The following is a 20,626-nucleotide window of genomic DNA, read 5'->3' on the forward strand; positions in this document are numbered from 1 at the left end:
ACTGTTTCATTCGATTAGTTTCAGTCACTAGTTCGACTACTTTTTGCTATCGACTATTTTATTCGACTACTTGCGGTCAACTACTTTTGGTTGACTAGTTTCACTCGACTGTTTTTCCCAATTAGTCGACTACTTCACAGTTGACTAAAACAGTCATTACTAGTTTATATTGACTAGTTTTTAAGATTCAGGCTTTGTCTTCCTAGTCTTAATCTTGAAGGTGTTGTGACAAAAAAAAAAACAATGTAAATTAATGTAGCAGTTTTGGGAACTCTAATTTTCAATATTATTTATTAATGTAATAGGGTAAAAAGAACAAAATTTTGATTGACGAAGAATAAATTACTTTTGACTCTATTTATCTTATCTTGGCAATTTATAAGTCTCTCGATGTTTATTCAAGCCTTTTGAATGATAAATCTTCTTTTATTGAAGTTTCAACGAATAATAAATTTAAAAATAAACCTATTTAACGATAAATGAAACCATTATTTTATTTAAAAGGGTACCATAGTTAAATAATTGATATTTATATATTAATTGATATTATAAAAAATATTTGGGGGTCATAATTCGTCTGTAGTACTCTATGATTGAAAGAGTCAATAGTAATAAATAGTCAAAGTAGTCACGACTGAAACTAGTCGGACCAGAAGTCGTTTATTAAAACAGTCGATAGTTCCCAATGCTAACCAAAGGAATATTAATATTATGGTAATGCGCAGATCGAATATTACAGCTTTTCTTTTCCTATGTTACAGACATACAGACTTTTGACAGTAGTGACAATTCACTGGTTACTTTATCTGGAATTTTAAAAAATACGTTTTCAAATACAAATTTTTGTTGAAGTATGTTATAGGTGGATAAAATTGATACTAATATGTCGTTTGATGCGATTAAAACTATAGATTTTCTAAATGCACCATTTCAACAATTACCCCAAGATATTGTGGATGAGGCCTTTGAAGGTTAGATCAATAAATTTATATTTTTTATAATTTATTTTCAATATAATTTTATTAAAAGTATATTTAAACATATATTTTTATTATTCAATGCGCAATAAAATTTGTAATCAAATGTCAAAGGTTTATTTCTAAATCTAAACAAACCTACACACTGCACCCACAAAATAATTATCATATCGGTGTTAAAAAAGTTTAGTATACTCAATGAATATTTTTAGATTTACCAATCTTAGGAGCTATACTGTCCGATTTAAAGCATGTTTGGCAAGCAAAAGGATCATGCCTAGAAGTAAGAAATATGTCAACAGGTCGAAAAGTGGGCTCATGGGTATTCGGAGGCATATTAAAAGACTCAAACACTAAAATTGTTGCAGTTGATGAATTTAAGAGAACCCAAGGTCAATTATCATTTTTAATTGTTGCATTAGAATGTACTATTAGTGGAGGCCTTTTATGTGTTTTTGATATTTTTGGATCTAAAGTATTGAGAGTTATTCAAGTAAAAGAACAGGTAAATTAATAAAACAGTAATATAGAGCTTCATGGGTAATGAACTTCATTAATAGATTACTAGTCTTCATGTTATTGATTCCACTAATATGTTGGTGCCAGAGCCAAGCCCACTGAGATATTTTGACGGACTTGTTGCTATAGGAACATTAGGTGGCAATGTATTTGTATTAGATCTGTGCCAACAAGTTTGTGAAAATGGTATAATTTTATATATCTATATTTATGTATATATTTAAGTTATTGTAACATAATTTATAATAATTGCCTTTTTTAAGCAACATTAAATTCAGATTCAATCACTGTCAGAGATGAACTGGATCCTTGTCAAATGGTAATTTTAAGGAAGGAGAAAATAAATAGCATTAAAAAATATGTTGAACATGCTGTTGAAAAAGATGATCATCTTGCCATACACTTAAATGGTTATTTTCATATCATATTGATAATATTTATGTAAATATATATAATATTTTTTAGTTGTTTTAAACCCTTCAACTGAACATTTTACTTTAAAAGGTGAAAAAGGTGAGGATAGGGTGCATGTGAATCGGTCTGAAGCTCAAGTCAGTTCATTGTACTATTCTCCACAGTTAGCCTCTCTATTAATTGGGTATAATTTTGGTTGTTTTCAGTTATGGGATCTCCGGTAAGTTTAATAGTATGTCATAGTTCAAAAAGTTAACTTTTTGTTTTTAGGTCTTTAATTCTTTTATATACATCTCCTATTTGTGAAAATAATATTCCAGTTACTCATTTTACTGTACAAGAACCTGCTGATGATCCAAAAGCATATTGTTATATATGGGTGTCTTATAGTCATGATATAATTTTTCATAATGGCTTCCCATTTGCTGTGATGTATTCTTTTTATTATGATACAAAGAAGTATATTAACGACTATGGTACATTATATGATGTAGGTCATCTTAAAACTTAAAATATCAAATATATTAATGCTTTATATTATTAAGGACTTTCAACATAGCTCAGTAAGATTTCAAATTGAGTTAGGAGAAGCAGGAGATTCAACATATAAATCTAGAATAACAGGAGGCAGTTGTATAGGGTTACAATCATTAAGTAAAAATCCAGTTAATAAAGATTTGAATGCATTATCTTTGTGCGTAATATCTTGGTTTGTATGGAATACTAATAAAGAGCTAAGTACTTCGGTATTGGTTTTTGATTTGAATCAGTGGTATAAGGAGCAAATGCCAAGTAAGTATTTTTGTAAAAATTTAGTTCTTTTATAAATTATATATTTTTGTAGGTATGCCTGTGTGGTCTGACTGCTCCAATTATATCATAAAACATAATATACCAGATCAATTTTATGATGTAAAATTGGATAAAAAGTCGCTAGATCAATTTATTGGTGTTCAAAGGCTTGAAGAACACTTTTGTCCTACATCATTATCGTTTGGTAAGTATTGCGGAACTGCATTTCTGTAAGTATGTGATAAATAGGCATTCATTCTCAGATTTATGGTGTTTGGTTAAAGAGCAAATCCTGAAAATGCACAACAAGGGCTTACAGAAACATTTTATAGATAAATTAAGAGATGACCAACATTTAAGTTTAGTTAAACCAGATGACTACTTTGATGTTATAATTGAATTAGGGCTGGTACCTTTATTTTGTGAAATAAACCCAAGTAGTTCTCAAGATATTGTAAGCTCATTTATGTAAATGTTAGAAGTGTGTTTCTTACTTTTTAGTTCTAGACCTATCAACGGGAAATGCTGCTGAATGTAGCACTAGAACAAAAATTAATTGGCTGGTTGTGCCAGTGCTGTTCTAAAATAGCAAATAACGCTTTTAATTCTTGTGGATTAACCTTTTTTGGTATGATTGCCTGGGCATTTCAAAGAGCTCTCACCTTAAAAAATCACTGTGACAAATACTGCATTCCTCTGTTTGATTACTCTGGATCTAGATTGGACAACAATACAATGGCTTTGCTTAGTAGTAGTATTAGTCAAATCAAAGATATATGTACTATATACAGGCATATTTCTAATAATTTACAACAGTTTGTGGCAGATCAAGAGGCTTTAGCTGAGGAACAACATTCTCTAGAAAATGTTGTGATATATTATGAAGTTTTATTGTGGATGGCGAATATTGGTTTGCTACCTGAACATAATAAAAAAATGCAACATAATTTAGATAATTACTGGAATGCACCATATTTAATTGATGATCTCACAGAATATTATAATAAGAAGAGAGCCCAGTTGCAACTAGTAGCTCACGAAACGTTTGTACAGAAGGACTGTCTTTTATATATTGACAATTTGATTAACAGAAAAGGTAATGAAAATTTACAATTATTTGGGTGATTTTTGACTTTTTTTTAATTTGTGATAGCTGCTGAACAATTACGAATACAATGGCAGGAAGATGGTGGTAATGGATTATATCCAGCTCCTTCTTTACAGTCGGTACTGAGAACATATTTATTACATAGTACAGATCTCCTATTTAAGCACTCATTAGTTACTTATACTTTGTTAGATGTTGCTACTTCGGTTGATGAAAATAATAAGGTAGTAATATATTTTAATTATTATATTATGTATAATGACATAAAAATTATTCCAGGTCATCAAATTGTTATTAAAGTTTCCTCAAATATTTGACTTGAGCCAAAGCGTTATTAAAATTATTCAAGCATTTTGGCATCTTGACCATGATGATTATGAAACAGCTCTTGAGTACATATTAGATCCTTGTGTATTAGCTGAAGACCTTCATCATTGGCATCATTCAGTAATGATGAGATCATTGTTGTTGCAGGAACAGTATAACTTTGCCCTTGTTTATTTGCAGGTATAGGTGTTAATTTTAGAATCTCGGTAAGGCAGTATATTAATCTTACTTTTCGTAGATACGAAAACCTTCTATACAAGATGAAAAAGATTTATTTACTGTTGTCAGTCTATTAGTATCCAAAAATATGTTGGATGAAGCATTCAAGTTTAAGCAGCATTATCAAAGCATTAATGAACACACGCTGTTAACACACATATTTAATGAATGTAACAAAACAGAATCCCTTCACTCCATACTGTACCGTTGTTTGAATAACGAGGAAGAGAGAGCATTCTTCCGATATTTACAAAGCACGAGAAGTCCAAGGTGCGAAGATCTCAAAATTTTTTATTTCCTCCTAAGGTCTAGATTCCTAGAAGCGTTTGATTCATATTCGTCAAACAAAAGGTCCAAGCCTGAAAATCAAGGTTTGAACGCCATCATCATCAAAGAAAGGTTTGAAATAAATTTTGCTACTTGTATTTTAAGGTCTCATGGGGCAAAAGGATGCGACTACAGCCGATAATATAGTTAGAATGTTTAAAAGCTTGCTCCCGGATGTTAATAAAAATTTAGTAGAACTTGTACGTAAAGAAAGGAGCAATTTGTGGAAAGAAGTGGAGAAACCAACGCCCCTCTCAGTGTTTGTACATAATGCTAAAGATCAAGTTCAGTACAAATCTAGCGTTATATTCGCTGCATTAGCTAAAGCTAAGCAAACGTTTGACACTACATTAAATGAAAGTAAATGTAATAATGAAGTTGTAACTGAGGAGACTCCATTCTTAAGAACTCCAACTATATTTAAAAGCATGTCCAGAATTGAAAAACCCTTAGTGAAATCAAAGGTTTGTATAAATATTTATATAATCAGTGATATATAAAAACTCAATATATTTGTAAACTTTCAAATGGTAATCTTTCAATTAATGATTTGGTCAGATTTGAGCAGCACATGATGAACCAACATTTCTTCCAAAAATTTTCGGCGATTTATAAACTCAGCGTATTAAATTTTTGAGTGTTTATTCATGTGGAGCTTAATTATTGAGTTACTTTTGGTGTCAAGTCTCATATAAATAGTTATTTTCAACGATTGTCCGATTAGAGCGATCTTTAATCTCCAAAATCGAAATTTCCAGAATGAAAATGAACAGAACTACACAATGGTCACGAACGAATGAAACTACCTTTATATCGAGTATATTCTGTGGACTGTTACCTTTCAAAAACACTATACTATGTCTTCATTGAATATGTATTACTAGAGATATTTTACTTTAAAACTAACTGTTACGGAAAGCTGATGTTACTTCTTCTCCAATCTTGTAGTAAATACTCTAATTTTTTCTAGATTATTGAGCAGAATGAGCTTGGAGAAGAATATGGTCCATCGCCATGTAAAAAGCTTAAACTTTCGCCAAGAGCATCCAAATTGAGCCCGGTAAAAAATTTAAATACATCTAGCATTATTCATTCCAAGCTTGCAACGCCTATTGTAAGAAGGAAAAACTTTTCGATCGAACCAGATGCTTCATGCAGTACCATCTTGCCTCATAGCATACTAAAAGTCAGTTCTAGAACAATTCTAGATGATTCAATATTAAATGGAAATACCTCAACCAACGTGTCGGCCCAGTTACAATGTGAGAATTCATTCAGGAAAGCGAAGTTAACTCTAACATCCAGAAAATCAATTTCGAAGTAATATTTAAATTCATTTCACGCGTCTTCATAAATTTGTATGTTTATAAATATTGTTTCGACTAATAGCATACAAATTTGCGACGCACCCGTATCAAGTTTTTTTTATGACATACTATTTATTTCAGCACACCCCAAAAATCTCAGGTTAAATTTGATGATCTATGCTATTCAAGTAGTTCCGCGGAGGTTAGCAGCAACAACGAAAATACATTAATCTCGCCACCTGAAGCGCCCAGTAAAAGATTATCAAAAAATAGCACAGGAAGTACTAATGACGATGTATTTCTCTCACCTGAAAACAGTTTTGAAATAAGCAGCGATAAAAACACGAGATCTTCAAGGGAATTGATAAGAGAGACGATCAAAGGAAAAACATTGTCGCCAGAGAAATTAAACTTCGATGAAACCCTTGTAAGTCAATTACCGAGTCCCAGGAAGAATGATAAGGTCGAAATGTACGTTTCGATGGCCGAGAACGACCTCTCAACTAACAGATTAACATTTCAAAGTCCCAAATCACGAAGAAGCTATAAAAGTAAGGAACCTTAACAAATTCCAGATGTATGGGTCTTAATTTTTATTTATTTGAATTTTTTTAGGATCGTTAAGCGGTAGTCCCATATCTAGTCCTCTCCGATCTAGTCCTCGTTTACTAAAGAAACAGTTGACAGAAGTATGTGTTGAACCTACAATGACAGAAGAAAACACTTCAATGCAATCGTTGCCATCGTCTCCAAAAATTAGCCACAAATTAAAAGGACGTCGATCATTGTCTAGGGCGGTCCTAGAGAACAACGCATTTTCAACATTACAAGCAAGCATACACGATTCTCTCAAGGAAAAAAGATTTTCACCAGTAAAGCCGCTATCACAGAATACAAGTTTAAATGACTCTGAAACGGATTATGATCCGAATGATTCGATCGATAATTTTTTGAAAAAATATGGTCCCGATGATATAACGAATAAAGATAATTCATTTAATGAAAGTCTCTTTGAACCAGAAAAGGGAAAACTTGTATCAAAAATTACAGAAACAACAACTACCGAACTTCGTAGAGAAAATGTCAAATTACGAGGTACCAATGAGTCGGTATCATCTAAGGAGATTAAAAACGAAAGTCATAGCAAAACTGTTGAGTTTTTTGGAGATAATTCATATGAAAAAAATACGAAAACTGACACTAATAAAACTGTTTATGAACAAAATGTGGCGAATGCAGACGATGATGCGGAAGTTATTTCAGAACATGAAAGTATAAATAGTACAGAATATGATAAAAAACACTTAACATCTCAAAATGAAACTGAAGAGGAAGATACTGAAGCTAAGGAAATAAATATATATGAAGATTTATCTAGTGGTAGTGAAGATGTACGACAGGTTCTTCTTAAGAATGTTGACAGTGAAAACGTTTATAGTAGTTTATCTTATACAAGAAATGAAACATTTAATAATATGGAGCAGCAGGAAAATATAGAGATAGATGAGGTAGTTTCAAGAAAATTTGATGAGTCCAATAGTAATTTTGTCGATGATAGTAATGTTGCTGAAAAAGCATTTGTTACAGACGATGTTATCGAGATAGGATCGAGCAGTGATGAGGATGAGGAAGAGAATGATAATCAATCTAATGATGTTGAAGATGTTTATAATTCCTCAACTGGTCAAGATTCTAATGAAAGTAATGCTGGTAGTTCTGTAAAATCAATATATGAAGTTTATTCCGGCGAGGAAAGAGATATGGAACAATGCACTAGTACAGTTTTTGAGAAACCACAAATTATATATGCTGAAAAAACTGGAGAAAAGTTGGAGGAAACTAATCAAACTGTTTCAGAACTTCAAGAAAGTTTTAGAACTAGTAATGAACATATGGATCATTTAATATTGACTGAGGAAGAAATGGAAATACATGATAAAGTAGAGGAACGTGAGCCATTTTCATCTGAAAATAAAATAGATTTAAATGAACATAGTCAGCCCGACGAAACAGCGGCTGAACAAAACTCAGTTATCATAAAACAGAAGTCAACTTCAGATTTCTCTATCCAGACCACAATGATAAATACTGATGTAATCAAGGGCGCTGAAGATGATGAATCTAAACATGTTGAAACTGGAGATAAAATAGCAGTTAAACAAAACGCAGATATCATAAAACAGAAGTCAACTTCAGATTTCGCTGTCCAAACTACAATTATAAACCTAGATATGACCAAAAGCATTGAAGATGATGAATCTGGGAATATTGAGAAACATACAAAAAGTTTACAATGCACTTTGGGAATGAAAGACAGTCAGCTAGATGTTAGTGTTGAAACTAAAACTATGTCAAGTGATGATTCCCCTCTAGTATTAAAGTCTGTGAAAAAAACTTATATTTCAAAATCTAAAGTCATATCAGGAGTACCCAGATTGAGTTCTACTCCAAAACTAACCATGAGTACTAATAAAAGAACATATTCAAAGAAAGAACACCATGTGCCGACAATAAGTGTTCAAGAGTATAATGATTCAGGGGGACTGGACAATCAGGATAAAGAAACTGCTGGAGTATCAGGAACATTGGCAGGTAAAAAAGAACAGTTAGAAACAGTAGAGGACACTGAAAAGGGCAAACCTGACGAAACAGTTAATTCAAAAGAAGATAGCAAAGTTCAAGATTCTCTACATACTTCAATTGATACCAAAGGACAACTGGAAACTAAAGATGAAGAGGTAAAAGATAAATCTGAAAAAGTAGTTGATGCATCAAAGGAGGATACAATAACTGGACCTATAACTAGACATAGAAGTATGATGCTTCAACAACAAGAAGGAACCCCCGATAGGATATCTTTTGACTCTGAACAGAAATCACAGGGTAGTAAGCATTCTGATTCACGTGGTTCATCTCGCTCCAGCATATCCCATACACCCGGTTCGCGTAGGGTAACTAGACGAATGTCACAACTTAGCGACAGTGTATTTGATTCTACTTATGTTGGCGACTCACCAGCTAAACCCGTTGAGGTTGATATTATGGATACTACAATATCTGTTGATAAGACCGTTTTAAAAGTTGACCATGAAATACTGGAAATGTATGATGGAGATACAACGGCAATAACCCCTGGCAAAGCGTCATTAAGAAAATATTTGAAAGCCAAAGATGTAAACCCACTGGATAGTTCCATAGATCTGAAAAAAATACCCAAAAAACGTACCAGGAGTGCTAGTGTAGACCAACCAGCTAATACAAGCCGAAAAAGAGGAATTCGGTAAATATTAATTACAATCGCATTAATATAACGTGAATAATAATTGTGAGTCTTTATATTTTAGAAGCAAAAGTATTGATTTAGAGGATTTCTCGAAAACGGACAAAGAAGCATTTAGTGGGAATGTATTAACGGCTATTGAGGAAATTCCCGGAACATCAACTGAACGAAAACATATAGATGACGTGAAATATAAAAATAAGGCAACGAGTGATGTTGGAGGATACACTACGACAAGAAGGTTAACACGGAGACAGGCTAGTATGCTAAAATCAATAGGGACAATCAAAGAGGACGCCGAATCTCTTCCAAATTTAGAAGAAATTGATCCAATACAGTTATTAGATAAACCTGTTTTTGAAGGTGAGAATAATAGTTCGTTGTTTAGAACCATCCTAAAATATTCTTTATAATAAAATATTGTATATTGAAGCTCAGTAACATTATTTAAGTGCTTATTTTCTGTATCTAGGACAACCTGATTTAGCGGAAACACAAGCTTACGCGCCAAGTTCACCGTCAGGAAGTGTCGATCTTTCACGACATATACGCTCGGCTTCCGTAATATCAGACACTGCCGAACCTTCTACGCCTCGAAGGCGATCAAAAGCTGTCTCTGAGAGTGTCGATTCGCCAGCATCAAGTAACCTATTTATAATTCAGTGTAATATTGTTTCACATCATCCCTTTTTAGCTATAAAATCGAGGCTGAGGAGACCGTCAGTTGATACGGCATCACTTGTATCGGAGCAGTCTGACTCCCCGAGCCCGCCAAAAAGGACACGTAAGAAAGAAACAACCAAGGAAGATGATCCGGAAGCATCAACAGAGGAAACGACAAGGAGAAGGCGAAAATCAAGATCCAGTTCAGTGTCATCAATTAAGTCGCATATATGTAAGTGTTTCTTTCTTGCCTTTCTTTATAAATTTTTCCAAATAATAATACCAAATATAAATAATACCAAATTTCGCCACTGGAGACGATTGACAGTAACCGTGCTGCCCTGGCACATTGTTAATCTTGTATTTCTTGTATTCTGATTTCTCTCTACGATTTTAATCGGAATAGTTTCATTTCAGTTTTGTTAGTAATATGCCACTTTCTTTTGTTCTGTTGTGTTAAGTACCGGAACATCTGCACTTGCTCTATCCGATTGCTATTCAGGTTTTTATGAACAAGTTATTTATTTGTTACATTTATATTTTCTTTAATTATTCTTAAGTTACTTTAGCAATTGCTGTGCCCCGTAAAATAATTTGTATATTGTGCAAACTGCTTGAAGCCTCATTATCTGTTCCATCGAATGTGAATTGTCATGTTATATTTTTCCAATGGCAAGATGCTTTGCAGAAATTCACATTGATGATTACATTAGTGATAATAATATAGTTTTCGTTGGTGTTGAGATTTTAACCAAGATGATTGGTCATTCAATATCGAAAGGATTTTAGTAACATTTTTTTGTTACTTTCATAGTAGCTTTCATAAATCGTTTTTATTTCGAGCTGATAATGGAGTTCTTCTTTGGTTACTAATAGAAAAACTTTGTTTTAGCAGCGTTGGATTACTAGTTTGTTTTATGTTTTAGTGCAACCCCATACTTGTACCCAATTGACTTTATGACAATCTCTTTGATTTTAGGTCAAGTTGAGGGTATCTTCTATCCGGTGCAGTTATCTGCTTTTTGTTTAACATAACGTTTGTAAGTTAATTTTCATTATTTTATTGCAGCTGACAAAACTGAAAGTTCAGTAGTCACAAGGAGTAGGAGGATTCATTCTGTAAAAAGTGAATTGCCTGAAATAGAGGAGGAAAACTCACCAATGGTAAGTGAAATGTTGAATGAGCTTGATGAAATATTGCATTATTTTTTTACATAAAGGAAGAGTCAGCGAGGAAAGGAAGGAGGAAGAAGCACTAAACTATTTTAATAAACTAAAGCTTTTTGTTGTGAAATAAAGATTGTTTTTTGTGTATGGTAAGATTCAAATATAATTTTATAGTAATAAGCACTAAATTGTTTTAACTATGTAAATCATTAGTTTGCATATGCCCCATTATTCCCGTTATTCTATTTTATTCCTAGAATATGGTTTTAAAAATTTGACCGATCGATCGCAGAGATATATATTTCGCAGCGAAGGATAAAAACACCATTTATTAATTTCTGAATCCGGAACGACCTTTTTCTCAAAATAAACCAAGTTGAATAACGAATCTGCGAACGTAGCTAAGAGTCCACCCAAAAATAAAACACCAACTGTCGGGATTCTCCCACTTCCCGAAATTTGGCTAAATAACTTGGAAAACATTCAAGCTAGTACTTTGACCGCCGGACTATCAGTGTTTTACAGATTTATTACAAAAAAAATGTCATATCAAAGACCTTCATTTTGGCATTACCGGGAGGGACATCAAAAGAAGAACGTAAGTTAAATGAGAATGCCCCCTACTGAGCAAAAGGGCAACTATAAAGAATCGAGTTAATAGTGTGTAAACGCTTTTGCTTTTTATGCTTTAAATTTGTTAATATCAAGAATTTTTAAAATTGATATATAAGATAAAGATCAATTTAATTATAACTTGATCATTAACGTTCATTGGGCCAAAAGTTACAAATTATTGGGCGAGTTTCAAAAGAAATAAATGTTAGTTTTTTATAATCCTCTTAAGATCAAGTTTTTATAGCTTTTGTTTTTGTAAAAAGTATGTACGGTCATGACAAGAACATTATTCCAGCATCTATGTACTTATTTGTCGGAAATAAATCAACTTTTGGTGAAAAAAATATAAAATTTATAAATTTAATCTGTATTTTTAAAATTATTCCATAACTATGTTTTATCTATTAATAATCACCTAATACACATTTTCTATTACAGTATATTTAGTAATTCTTTAGCAATTTATTATTTTCATTTTAAATGATCCATTTGTTTACTTAATTAAAACCGAATTCTCATTATAAACTATGGGAGTATTAGAATGCGATGTTTTGACGGAATTCGAGGACACACTCTTATTTATGGGTTGAGAATCGCCGATTTGCCAGTCTGGAACGACCCACATTTTCGAAAATGTGGCTCAAGGCGTTTTCTTCAACAAATGGATATTTTCGGACTATCATCTGCTGGCTATTTAACCCACTTGTCTGCTACTTGTCATTGCGTATACTTGAATAGGAAAGAATCAGATGGAATCAGGTCCGGCTATTGGCTAGAAAGTGTTTGAGATTTTTATTTACAGGATGTTTGGGACATGTCCAAATCTCTCGGTTATAAAAAGAATTATGGGATATAAACGTACGTTTTATTAGAGATATTATTTTTATATTATATCAGAACGAGCTTTGGTTTACCCTTAATGTTTGACATTTTTATACAAAATTTAAATAACATTATTGTCTAAACATAATATTAATTTTAATATTGAATATACTGCAATTTTATATATATTATATAGTTATATATATATAATAATAATAATTGGAAACAAGCTTGGAGAATAAACATTAACGAAAATAAATTTGTGCATGTGCAGTTCACCTACAATCAGACCGTACAAGCACCAATAACATTAAATAATATCTTTCATCATCATATCATCAAACTTCGTTGGAAGGAACATATAAAGAAGAAAAGAAAAGAACTGGAATTGAAATATAGGAAAATGTATCGGCTATAGGAAAATATAGGAAATCGGAAGAAAATCACAATTGTCGGTACATAACAAATTGCTATTATATAAGCAAATACTGAAACCTATATGGACATACGGAGTTCAATTATGGGGATGTTCTGCAAGTAGTAACATAAACAAAATACAATTTTTTCAGAACAAACTCCTGAGAAGTATTGTGGGTTCACTCAAATACTATAGGACTGACTACCTTCATCGAGATCTTCAGATACCCACAGTCAGTTAAGAAATCAAGAGAATTGCAAAAGGGCATGAGGAAAGACTCCATCCTCATGAGAATATTGAAGTATTGCAACTTTTGGATACCACTAGAGCGGGACACAGACTCAAAACAATCAAACCATCTGATCTTGTGTAGTGTTGTGTAGTGGTGCATGTAATAAAAATACAGCAGTCACATGTATAAACATTATTTCATCAGATACTGAGATAGGGCCGATGGGTCCTTCTAGTTATATACCTAGATTAAGTTATCATAAAGACAAATTGTAGGTTAGTCGGAAACGAGTAACCTAATAGGTTATATAATAACCAATATAATAATAAATAACGTAAAATCGAGGAAGTAAAAAGCTTAAGCATCTATTAATAACAATATAATAAAACAGGCATGATAATCTCTTGTCTATAAAAACAAGCTCATCTTGTTGATCTACAAATTGTATTATATTATTTTGTATTAACATCCTTGTTGAAAAGGTTAAGAAGCCTTAAGCCAAAATATTAATTATAAGTATCTTAACCAATATACATTTGTGTCAAGTAAATGAACCCCTTCAAAATAATTAGGTTTTTAATTGATGGCACTTTAAAAGCAACTTTTTAAAGGGTGACAAAATATTTTCATGTAGTATAATCACATTTACCTTCGATGTCATTTTGCCATCACCCCTGGACACATTTTGTGTTTAAACTGTGTGTAATATTTTCATGATTTCTTCTATTGTATTCCTATAAATAATAATATATATGAACACAAATGCTTTATATAAATAAATGTATAAGTACCAAGTAAAAGCAATGCTAAGTCACACTCAACATCCTTAATCTAGCTAACTAGGGTTGTTTCTTCCAAGGAAAACTACCTCTGGTTTTTTATTACCGCACATACACTAGGCACACAACACTTTTGAGGATGAAGATATATTATAATGAAATAATAGTGATTATATTTAAGACTTAAACAAACCTAAACAAACAATTGCGCTATAGAAATGAGCTAATCAATTAGACCAATTCAAATGAACCAATCAAAAAAGTGGTCTCAGAACCATCATTGAACGGACCGCGCAAAACATTTCCTCGGTTTCGCCTATTTAAGTAAAACCTCATATATACTTTATGAAATAAATGGAGCGCGTCATATTACCACCCTAGTTTCAAAATCTTTTGGTTACCAGAAAGCATTACAACATATGAGAGTCAAAGAATTCAACGTCTTTACCTCTTCAGCAATTCGTGGCTTATAGGAAAATTACAAAAAACATGAAATAAAACCTGGCCGTAATAGGTTGGGAGTAGTAGTACTAGTAAAAATGATTTTATTGTTTTTGGAGAGAGGGGCAGTGGTCAACCACAGACATCAAAAATGGAGTTAGAATTAGTCAGCTTCCTAAATGATAGTTTGAAATGAAGTAATGAAGTTTGTGCTCATTAGGATTGGTAGAAAGATTATTTTCTTTGACAGATTTTATTAATTCCTTGACAAGAGTCTGACACTGACAACACCTGACTGCATTTTGTATTTTATATTTCAAATACACGACTTAAAAATGTTTTATATTTCATATTTATAATGCTTGTGAGGTGGATTTTTGATGAGTGTGTATTTTTATATTTTAATTAAAACAAATCATGTATTTTGCCCAGTTCTGGTTATAAGTATATTTAAAATGTAACACATGGGCTGAAACGTTCCAGGCCTAAATCTTAGATGGCGCTAGTTTAATTGCATTCACCACTTTTTCAGTTTGTACTAACCTAAAAAATAGCTGTTAAAATTTAATGATATTCTACTCATAAGCTTATGATTTATTGTGCTAAGAGTGACACTATTTTTGTTACTTTCAAAATAATGGATCAAAAACAATTTCGTGTTTTAATTTTACATTGCTTCTTGATGGGAAAAAATACCGTTCAAGAGAAGCAATGGCTTAAAAAGTGTTGGACTCAGCTTCATCAGAAACAACAGTAAAATAATGGTGTGCTGACTTCAAACGTGGCTGTAGAGACACCAGTAATGCAGAACGCAGTGAACGTCCAAATGAGGTGGTAACACCAGAAAACATCAAAAAAAGTGAAATTGCGTGAGTTAGCTAACATCGTAAAGATATCATAAGAATGTGTTGGTTTTATATGCATGGACATATGAGAAAGCTCTGTTAAAAGTGAGTGCCGCGTTTGTCCACTGTTGATCAAAAACAATAACCTTTTGATGATTCTGAGCTGTGTTTGACCATGTTTCAACATAACAAACCGCAATTTTTGCCAATGGATGAAACATAGATCCATGACTTTACTCCGGAATTAAAACGATCGTCATCTGAGTGAACAGCAACTGGTGACAGACCTATTTTGAGGCAAAAGATAAATCGCTCTACAAAAGTGGTATTGAGATATTAGAGTGGGACTGGAATGATTGTGTGGCTCTTGATGGAGATTACGTTGATGAGTAAAGCCAATTTTGAACAAAAAATAAAAGGTATGGTGCTTCATTGTGTTTAAATATTTAACCGAAACCTTGTTTCGAATCTGTACCTCTATTTTGGCAAACGGTTGTGAGTCGAAAATATTCGATCAAATCGATCGCAGTTGGCTGTCTAAACAAACGCCTGATTTTGTACTCTGTCAGTTGGCCTACGGCATGTCGGATTTGGATTTGATTAATTTCGTTTACATTTTGACCGGATGTAGTAACTTACGATTTCGAAACGAAATTTAGTTTTACGGGCATCCACGGCGCAAAAAATCCTTCAGTTATTCTAAGAACTATAATTATCGGTAACAATACAAACATAATGTATTGTTCGAATTATAATGGACTGTTGGCGAAAATATATACGTAATTTATTTTTAACTCGGTTAAATTAAAATAGAGAATTATTGTGCCAATTGAAAAGAATAAATACAGTTGCATTAAATAATAAAAAAAGGTTAAAAATATTGACTAATCAGAGATAATTTTAACTGAATTTGTGCATCGTTAACAAACGTACACATATGATGATTCATTCGAATCTGACGAATTGCTTAATAAAACATGTACTAATTTAAGTTACTATATACGCGACATGAATAATTCGGAATGTAGTTCAATTAATCACAGGAAGTTCGATTTGCCAAACACCGTTTTGTCTGTAAAACTGAATGAAGATTTTATAACTATTCGTAATAATTTATACCAGGTGAATTCACCTTATCTTTCGTAACCACGCGTTTGTTAAGCTTTCGACAACCAATAAGGCCGAACAGGGTTCTTATATATTTTGTACATAAATGCTAAAATACTCAAAACAAATATTTTCTTGGCTTTATACATCATTGATGAATCATTAAAATTTTCAATTTGGACATATTCGATCAAATTTCATGGTTTTAGTTGAAATGTTGGTAAAGTACAATAAAACTAAACACATACAATTTGAAAAATATTATAATATATAGTAAACGTTACTCCTACCATAGCAAAGTATGTAGAGTAAAGTACCATAGAAAACTGTTTTGTGTGAATATACTTGGATTAGAATGGCATTTTCAGTCGATTTATGTGGTTTTCTTTTCTTTTGGATGAATCCCAAGCTATTTAAACGTTTTCCAATTGTTGATTTATCAGCTACTAACTCGGTCACAAGTTTTTTTATACCGCTTGGGCTGAATTTACGACCAATAACGTTTGTAATTCGTTGTTTTTTGAGCAGTCAATTTTAAAACATGCCAACAATATACAAAAGGCTGACATTGATCGGTAAAATGTCGCTTGTGACAGACGCTGTCTAATATCTGTCACTAATGTCAGACACAGAAAATTGTCGAGTATCCTAGAGTAAAGCGACCTTAAGCATTATTACAATAAAATTACAGCTAAGAGATGTTACTTTCCTTAATTATTGAACTTACTCAGATATACTAGAAGATACTCTCAACTTGATCTAAAATCAGAGAGGTTGATCTATAATACAATTATAAAGCCAATTTGGACCTATGGGGTGAAAATATGGGGTTGCACTAAGAATTCAAATCAACTAGTCATACAACGCTGTCAAAACAAGGTTCTTCGATTGATTACCAATGCCTATCGCTATGTAACCAATGCATAACTGCACGATGATCTGGAAATCAAATGGATTTGCGAAGTTATCCAAGATTTCTCCTTGAAACACGAAAGAAGATTACTAAATCATACCAACGTGGAAGCAATACAACTGCTGGACAGCGCGCAGGATGTCAGGAGATTGAAACGAACAAAACCATACGAACTTGTGTGAACATTTAGTGTGTATTATTAGTGTAAACTATAGCTATAAGTTAATAATTAATAAATAATTATAATTTTATAATTGAGGAATACATACTGATGTATTCTCTCGTATTCGTATTGCTTGTTAATTAATCCAAGTACATAGGAAAAGTAGTAATAAATTAATTGTAAATTAAGAATGTACTAAGCGTATCTAATAAAGATGTTATAAAAAAAATTATCCTAGTTAAAAAGAGATAGAGCTGTCTGATGCGTCGGAACTTATAACCGAATAAGCCTGTAAAATTCGATTTGGAAGTGTACTAGTGGATCATGTTGCCAAATGTTTGCAAAATTCTTTAAGATGTTAGTGTTAAAACGTTACCAGTACGTCGCATTGTTACCACATCAAATTGGACTTTTGGTTTACAAAGTTTGTCGGTTTTTAACCTCTAACTGCTATCACTAATATTGAAGAATTTTTTAGACATTTCACAACATGGTTGACCAATGACAAATCGAATTTAATATATTAATTCTGCTACGTGTTCCGACTTATCAGAAAGAATTCTGTTTCTTTTTAACTAACTAGTGTAAAATGAGAAAGAAAAATCCGTTTCTAGTATAAAATTAATATTACATTATTATAAACTGACTATATATGACGTGCATTAGTTGTTCAGTAAATTCACGGAAACAGAAATGGAGCTATAGTTATATTTAATAATTTTTATATAATTTTTTTGAATTTATTTTCCTGCAGAATAATCCGTTTCGGCAGCTGCTACCTTTTTGTTTGATAACTTCTTGAGATATGAGAAGTCAGAAAACAGAAGAAGTTAAAATGGGCTAATTATTTCATTTTGGAGGTGTGTTATCTATAGAAATTTATGGAAAGTTAATGGACAATTTTTTCGGTCTTTAAACCTAAAGATTAGGTTATTAGGTTCACGAAATTTTGTATTAATTTGGTCCAAAATATTATAATAGTTATCTGGATATATTATTTTAACAATTTGGAGGTGATCAGTTATCGCATTTTATTTTTTCGTATTTTAAGATGATAGGAGTTTTAGTTTGATTTGTTTGCCCTAACCATATCATATGAGAAATCGTAGAAACATGGTAGGCAACTGTTTCTATAATGTAATAGAACGTTAAGCTTGCAGGCGGAGATCGTGGGTTCGATTCCGAACAGAGCAGCAACTTTCTTTTTTCTACTTTGTTTGGAAAATTTGTCAAATCACCTAGACTAGGTAGCGGACCACAGAGCCTGAAACATTCCTTATTTTCAGCCATTGTTTCTTTATTTCTATTTTTCCTCACACGGGCTGTACTTTTACTTGGATTATTCATTGTAATACTTAATAAAATAACTGCGTAATTTATTGAGTATATATCTAACACTAAATAGAGAAAAATAAAACATTAAAAAAATTGAACCGACTTCAAAAAATAAATAAGGAGCTCACTAAAATGTAAAAAAAAACATACTTAGACTTTTAACACAAAAAAAAAAAACGTTTGATTTCAAACAAGATAATACATCTTTTATGTATTCGGTTGAATTCCAGTAGTTTTTCGACAGAATGGAACGGTCTCGTAATGGAATCACCAGGTCACGACAACTTGTACTATATAACAGTATTTTGATGCCACCAGTTAGGGGGATGGACAAAATACGCCTAGTATATACTCAATATTTATTAATAATTTACTATTTATTTTTAAAACAGCTGTAATTCTGCGCGGAATAGATTCGTAGAGTGTCTCAATAGTTTCCATGTTGACCCATTCTTGTACCAAAACATCCCGCCAATTGATTCATTGATGTTGGAGATGGAAATCCACTCCTCACCCTCTACTGTAAAACTGACAGGTTGAATTATCTTGAGGTCTTGCGATTGTGGTGACCATGTTTTGATGATATTCTGATGTCCCTCAAACCAAGACTGATTCTTTTTGGATGTGTGTATGGGTGCATTAGTCATAGTTAGAATATCCTTGAGGACACCGAGATATTTATTCACAGTTATCCGGCTAATGATATGAATGAGTGTGCCGGTTGAATCCTCCATTATTGACTGTAGGAATTTGATTAGAATTTGACGGTAGGAATTCGGATCGTAAGCTTTTTTAGGGGGTTTCCATATATAAATTCGGCCATTTGTAGGAAGCAATGTAAACAATGATTCATCCGCAATCCCTTTAAATGTTCGTCGGTGGCTGTTAGTTAAGTTTAGGTTTCGCCCACTATTCCTCTTCGTGCATGATGTTTTACCATGTTTTGTGTATGCTGCCATTACCGTGGATTCTATCACTCGTGAAACTTCAAACAATTCAGCAGTTTTCGTCATAAATGTTCCCGCTAAACGAACATCAATGGTTTGGTGTGTAACAAGACTTGGTATGTAAACTGAGCAAGACATATGCGTAAATTAACTGAGAAAATTCGATGCATCCACCGTATAGCCCGGATGTTGTCCCATCTGCCAACTATTTTTGCGGTCTCTGCAAATCTATTTTAAACTCTTTCTTGAATATGAATTACTTCCCTATATAACAGGTCAATTGAAAAGTCCCCAGCCTGACACATAGATGGCGCTACTAGAATTAAGTCCATAAGTCTTTTAGTTAGCTCTAACCCTGAAAAGATGCGTGCATAAATTTGACAGCTGTCTGATCATTAGTTTGGGAATTAGAGCATTTTGAGTGAAGCAACCTTCGTTATTGTGAAAAAAATGGATAAAAGGGAATTTCGCGTGTTAATAAAATATTGCTTTTATGGCTTGATACCGAGTTTCCGGACACTGCCGCAGGAAAATCAACCATCAAGGATTGGTATGCTAAGTTTAGACGTGGTGAAATTAGCACCGAAGATGGTGAACGCAGTGGACGCCCAAAAGAGGTTGTTACCGACGAAAATATCAAGACCGTAAATTGAAATTGAATGAAATAGCAGACACTCTAAAGATATCATTTACGAATATTTGGATATGTGAAAGTTCTGTGCAACATGGGTGCCGCGCGAGCTCACGTTTGACCAAAAACAACGACGAGTTGATGATTCGGAGCAGTGTTTGAAGATAATCAAGCGTAATAAACCCGAGTTTTTGCATCGATATGTGACAATGGATGAAACATGACTCCATCATTTCACTCCGAAGTCCAATCAACAGTCATCCGAGTGGACTGCACAC

At 32.7% G+C, this 20,626-nt stretch overlaps 2 protein-coding genes across 10 annotated transcripts in view; both read left to right on the forward strand.

Annotated features, from left to right (window-relative positions):
* The first annotated feature begins 732 nt into the window (after positions 1–732).
* Positions 733–11,288, forward strand: Elys (AT hook containing transcription factor 1 homolog). Of its 2 annotated transcripts, XM_076414471.1 has the most exons (23): positions 761–971; positions 1,190–1,260; positions 1,346–1,482; positions 1,538–1,682; positions 1,760–1,906; positions 1,962–2,130; positions 2,181–2,400; positions 2,456–2,702; positions 2,755–2,907; positions 2,966–3,156; positions 3,210–3,798; positions 3,856–4,034; positions 4,090–4,317; positions 4,376–4,727; positions 4,789–5,147; positions 5,654–6,003; positions 6,132–6,541; positions 6,606–9,270; positions 9,335–9,633; positions 9,743–9,913; positions 9,965–10,165; positions 11,003–11,097; positions 11,154–11,288. In XM_076414471.1, the coding sequence occupies exons 2-23, from the start codon at positions 1,251–1,253 to the stop codon at positions 11,190–11,192; spliced, it is 7,356 nt and encodes a 2,451-aa protein (XP_076270586.1). In that variant the 5' UTR covers positions 761–971; positions 1,190–1,250; the 3' UTR covers positions 11,193–11,288. The 2 variants fall into 2 exon arrangements, with proteins under 2 accessions (XP_076270585.1, XP_076270586.1); XM_076414470.1 differs by having other exon boundaries at positions 733–971; positions 1,190–1,482.
* Positions 11,289–11,508: 220 nt separating this feature from the next.
* The window catches only part of Zasp66 (PDZ_signaling and DUF4749 domain-containing protein Zasp66), a 52,082-nt gene continuing 42,964 nt past the window's right edge, over positions 11,509–20,626 (forward strand). For 7 of the 8 annotated variants that reach the window (XM_076414495.1, XM_076414512.1, XM_076414503.1 and 4 more), the window contains exon 1: positions 11,510–11,698. In XM_076414495.1, the coding sequence (XP_076270610.1) occupies positions 11,642–11,698 (57 nt within the window). In that variant the 5' untranslated portion in view covers positions 11,510–11,641. Of the gene's footprint in view, positions 11,699–20,626 lie in introns of all 8 variants that reach the window. The other variant, XM_076414499.1, reaches the window with a different exon arrangement.

The sequence above is a fragment of the Rhynchophorus ferrugineus genome, unplaced genomic scaffold, assembly GCF_030347505.1.
Source record: "Rhynchophorus ferrugineus isolate W39M unplaced genomic scaffold, kcgeb_rfMv2 rfM9, whole genome shotgun sequence".
NCBI lineage: Eukaryota > Metazoa > Arthropoda > Insecta > Coleoptera > Curculionidae > Rhynchophorus > Rhynchophorus ferrugineus.

What these genes read in the sequence shown, in the direction of transcription:
- Elys (XM_076414470.1), top strand. Translation starts at nt 884, where the DNA reads ATGTCGTTTGATGCGATTAAAACTATAGATTTTCTAAATGCACCATTT. An exon ending in TCTTGCCATACACTTAAATG is followed by an intron (nt 1,907 to 1,961) that starts GTTATTTTCATA and finishes AATATTTTTTAG; the next exon opens with TTGTTTTAAACCCTTCAACT. An exon ending in AGGAGGAAAACTCACCAATG is followed by an intron (nt 11,098 to 11,153) that starts GTAAGTGAAATG and finishes TTTTACATAAAG; the next exon opens with GAAGAGTCAGCGAGGAAAGG.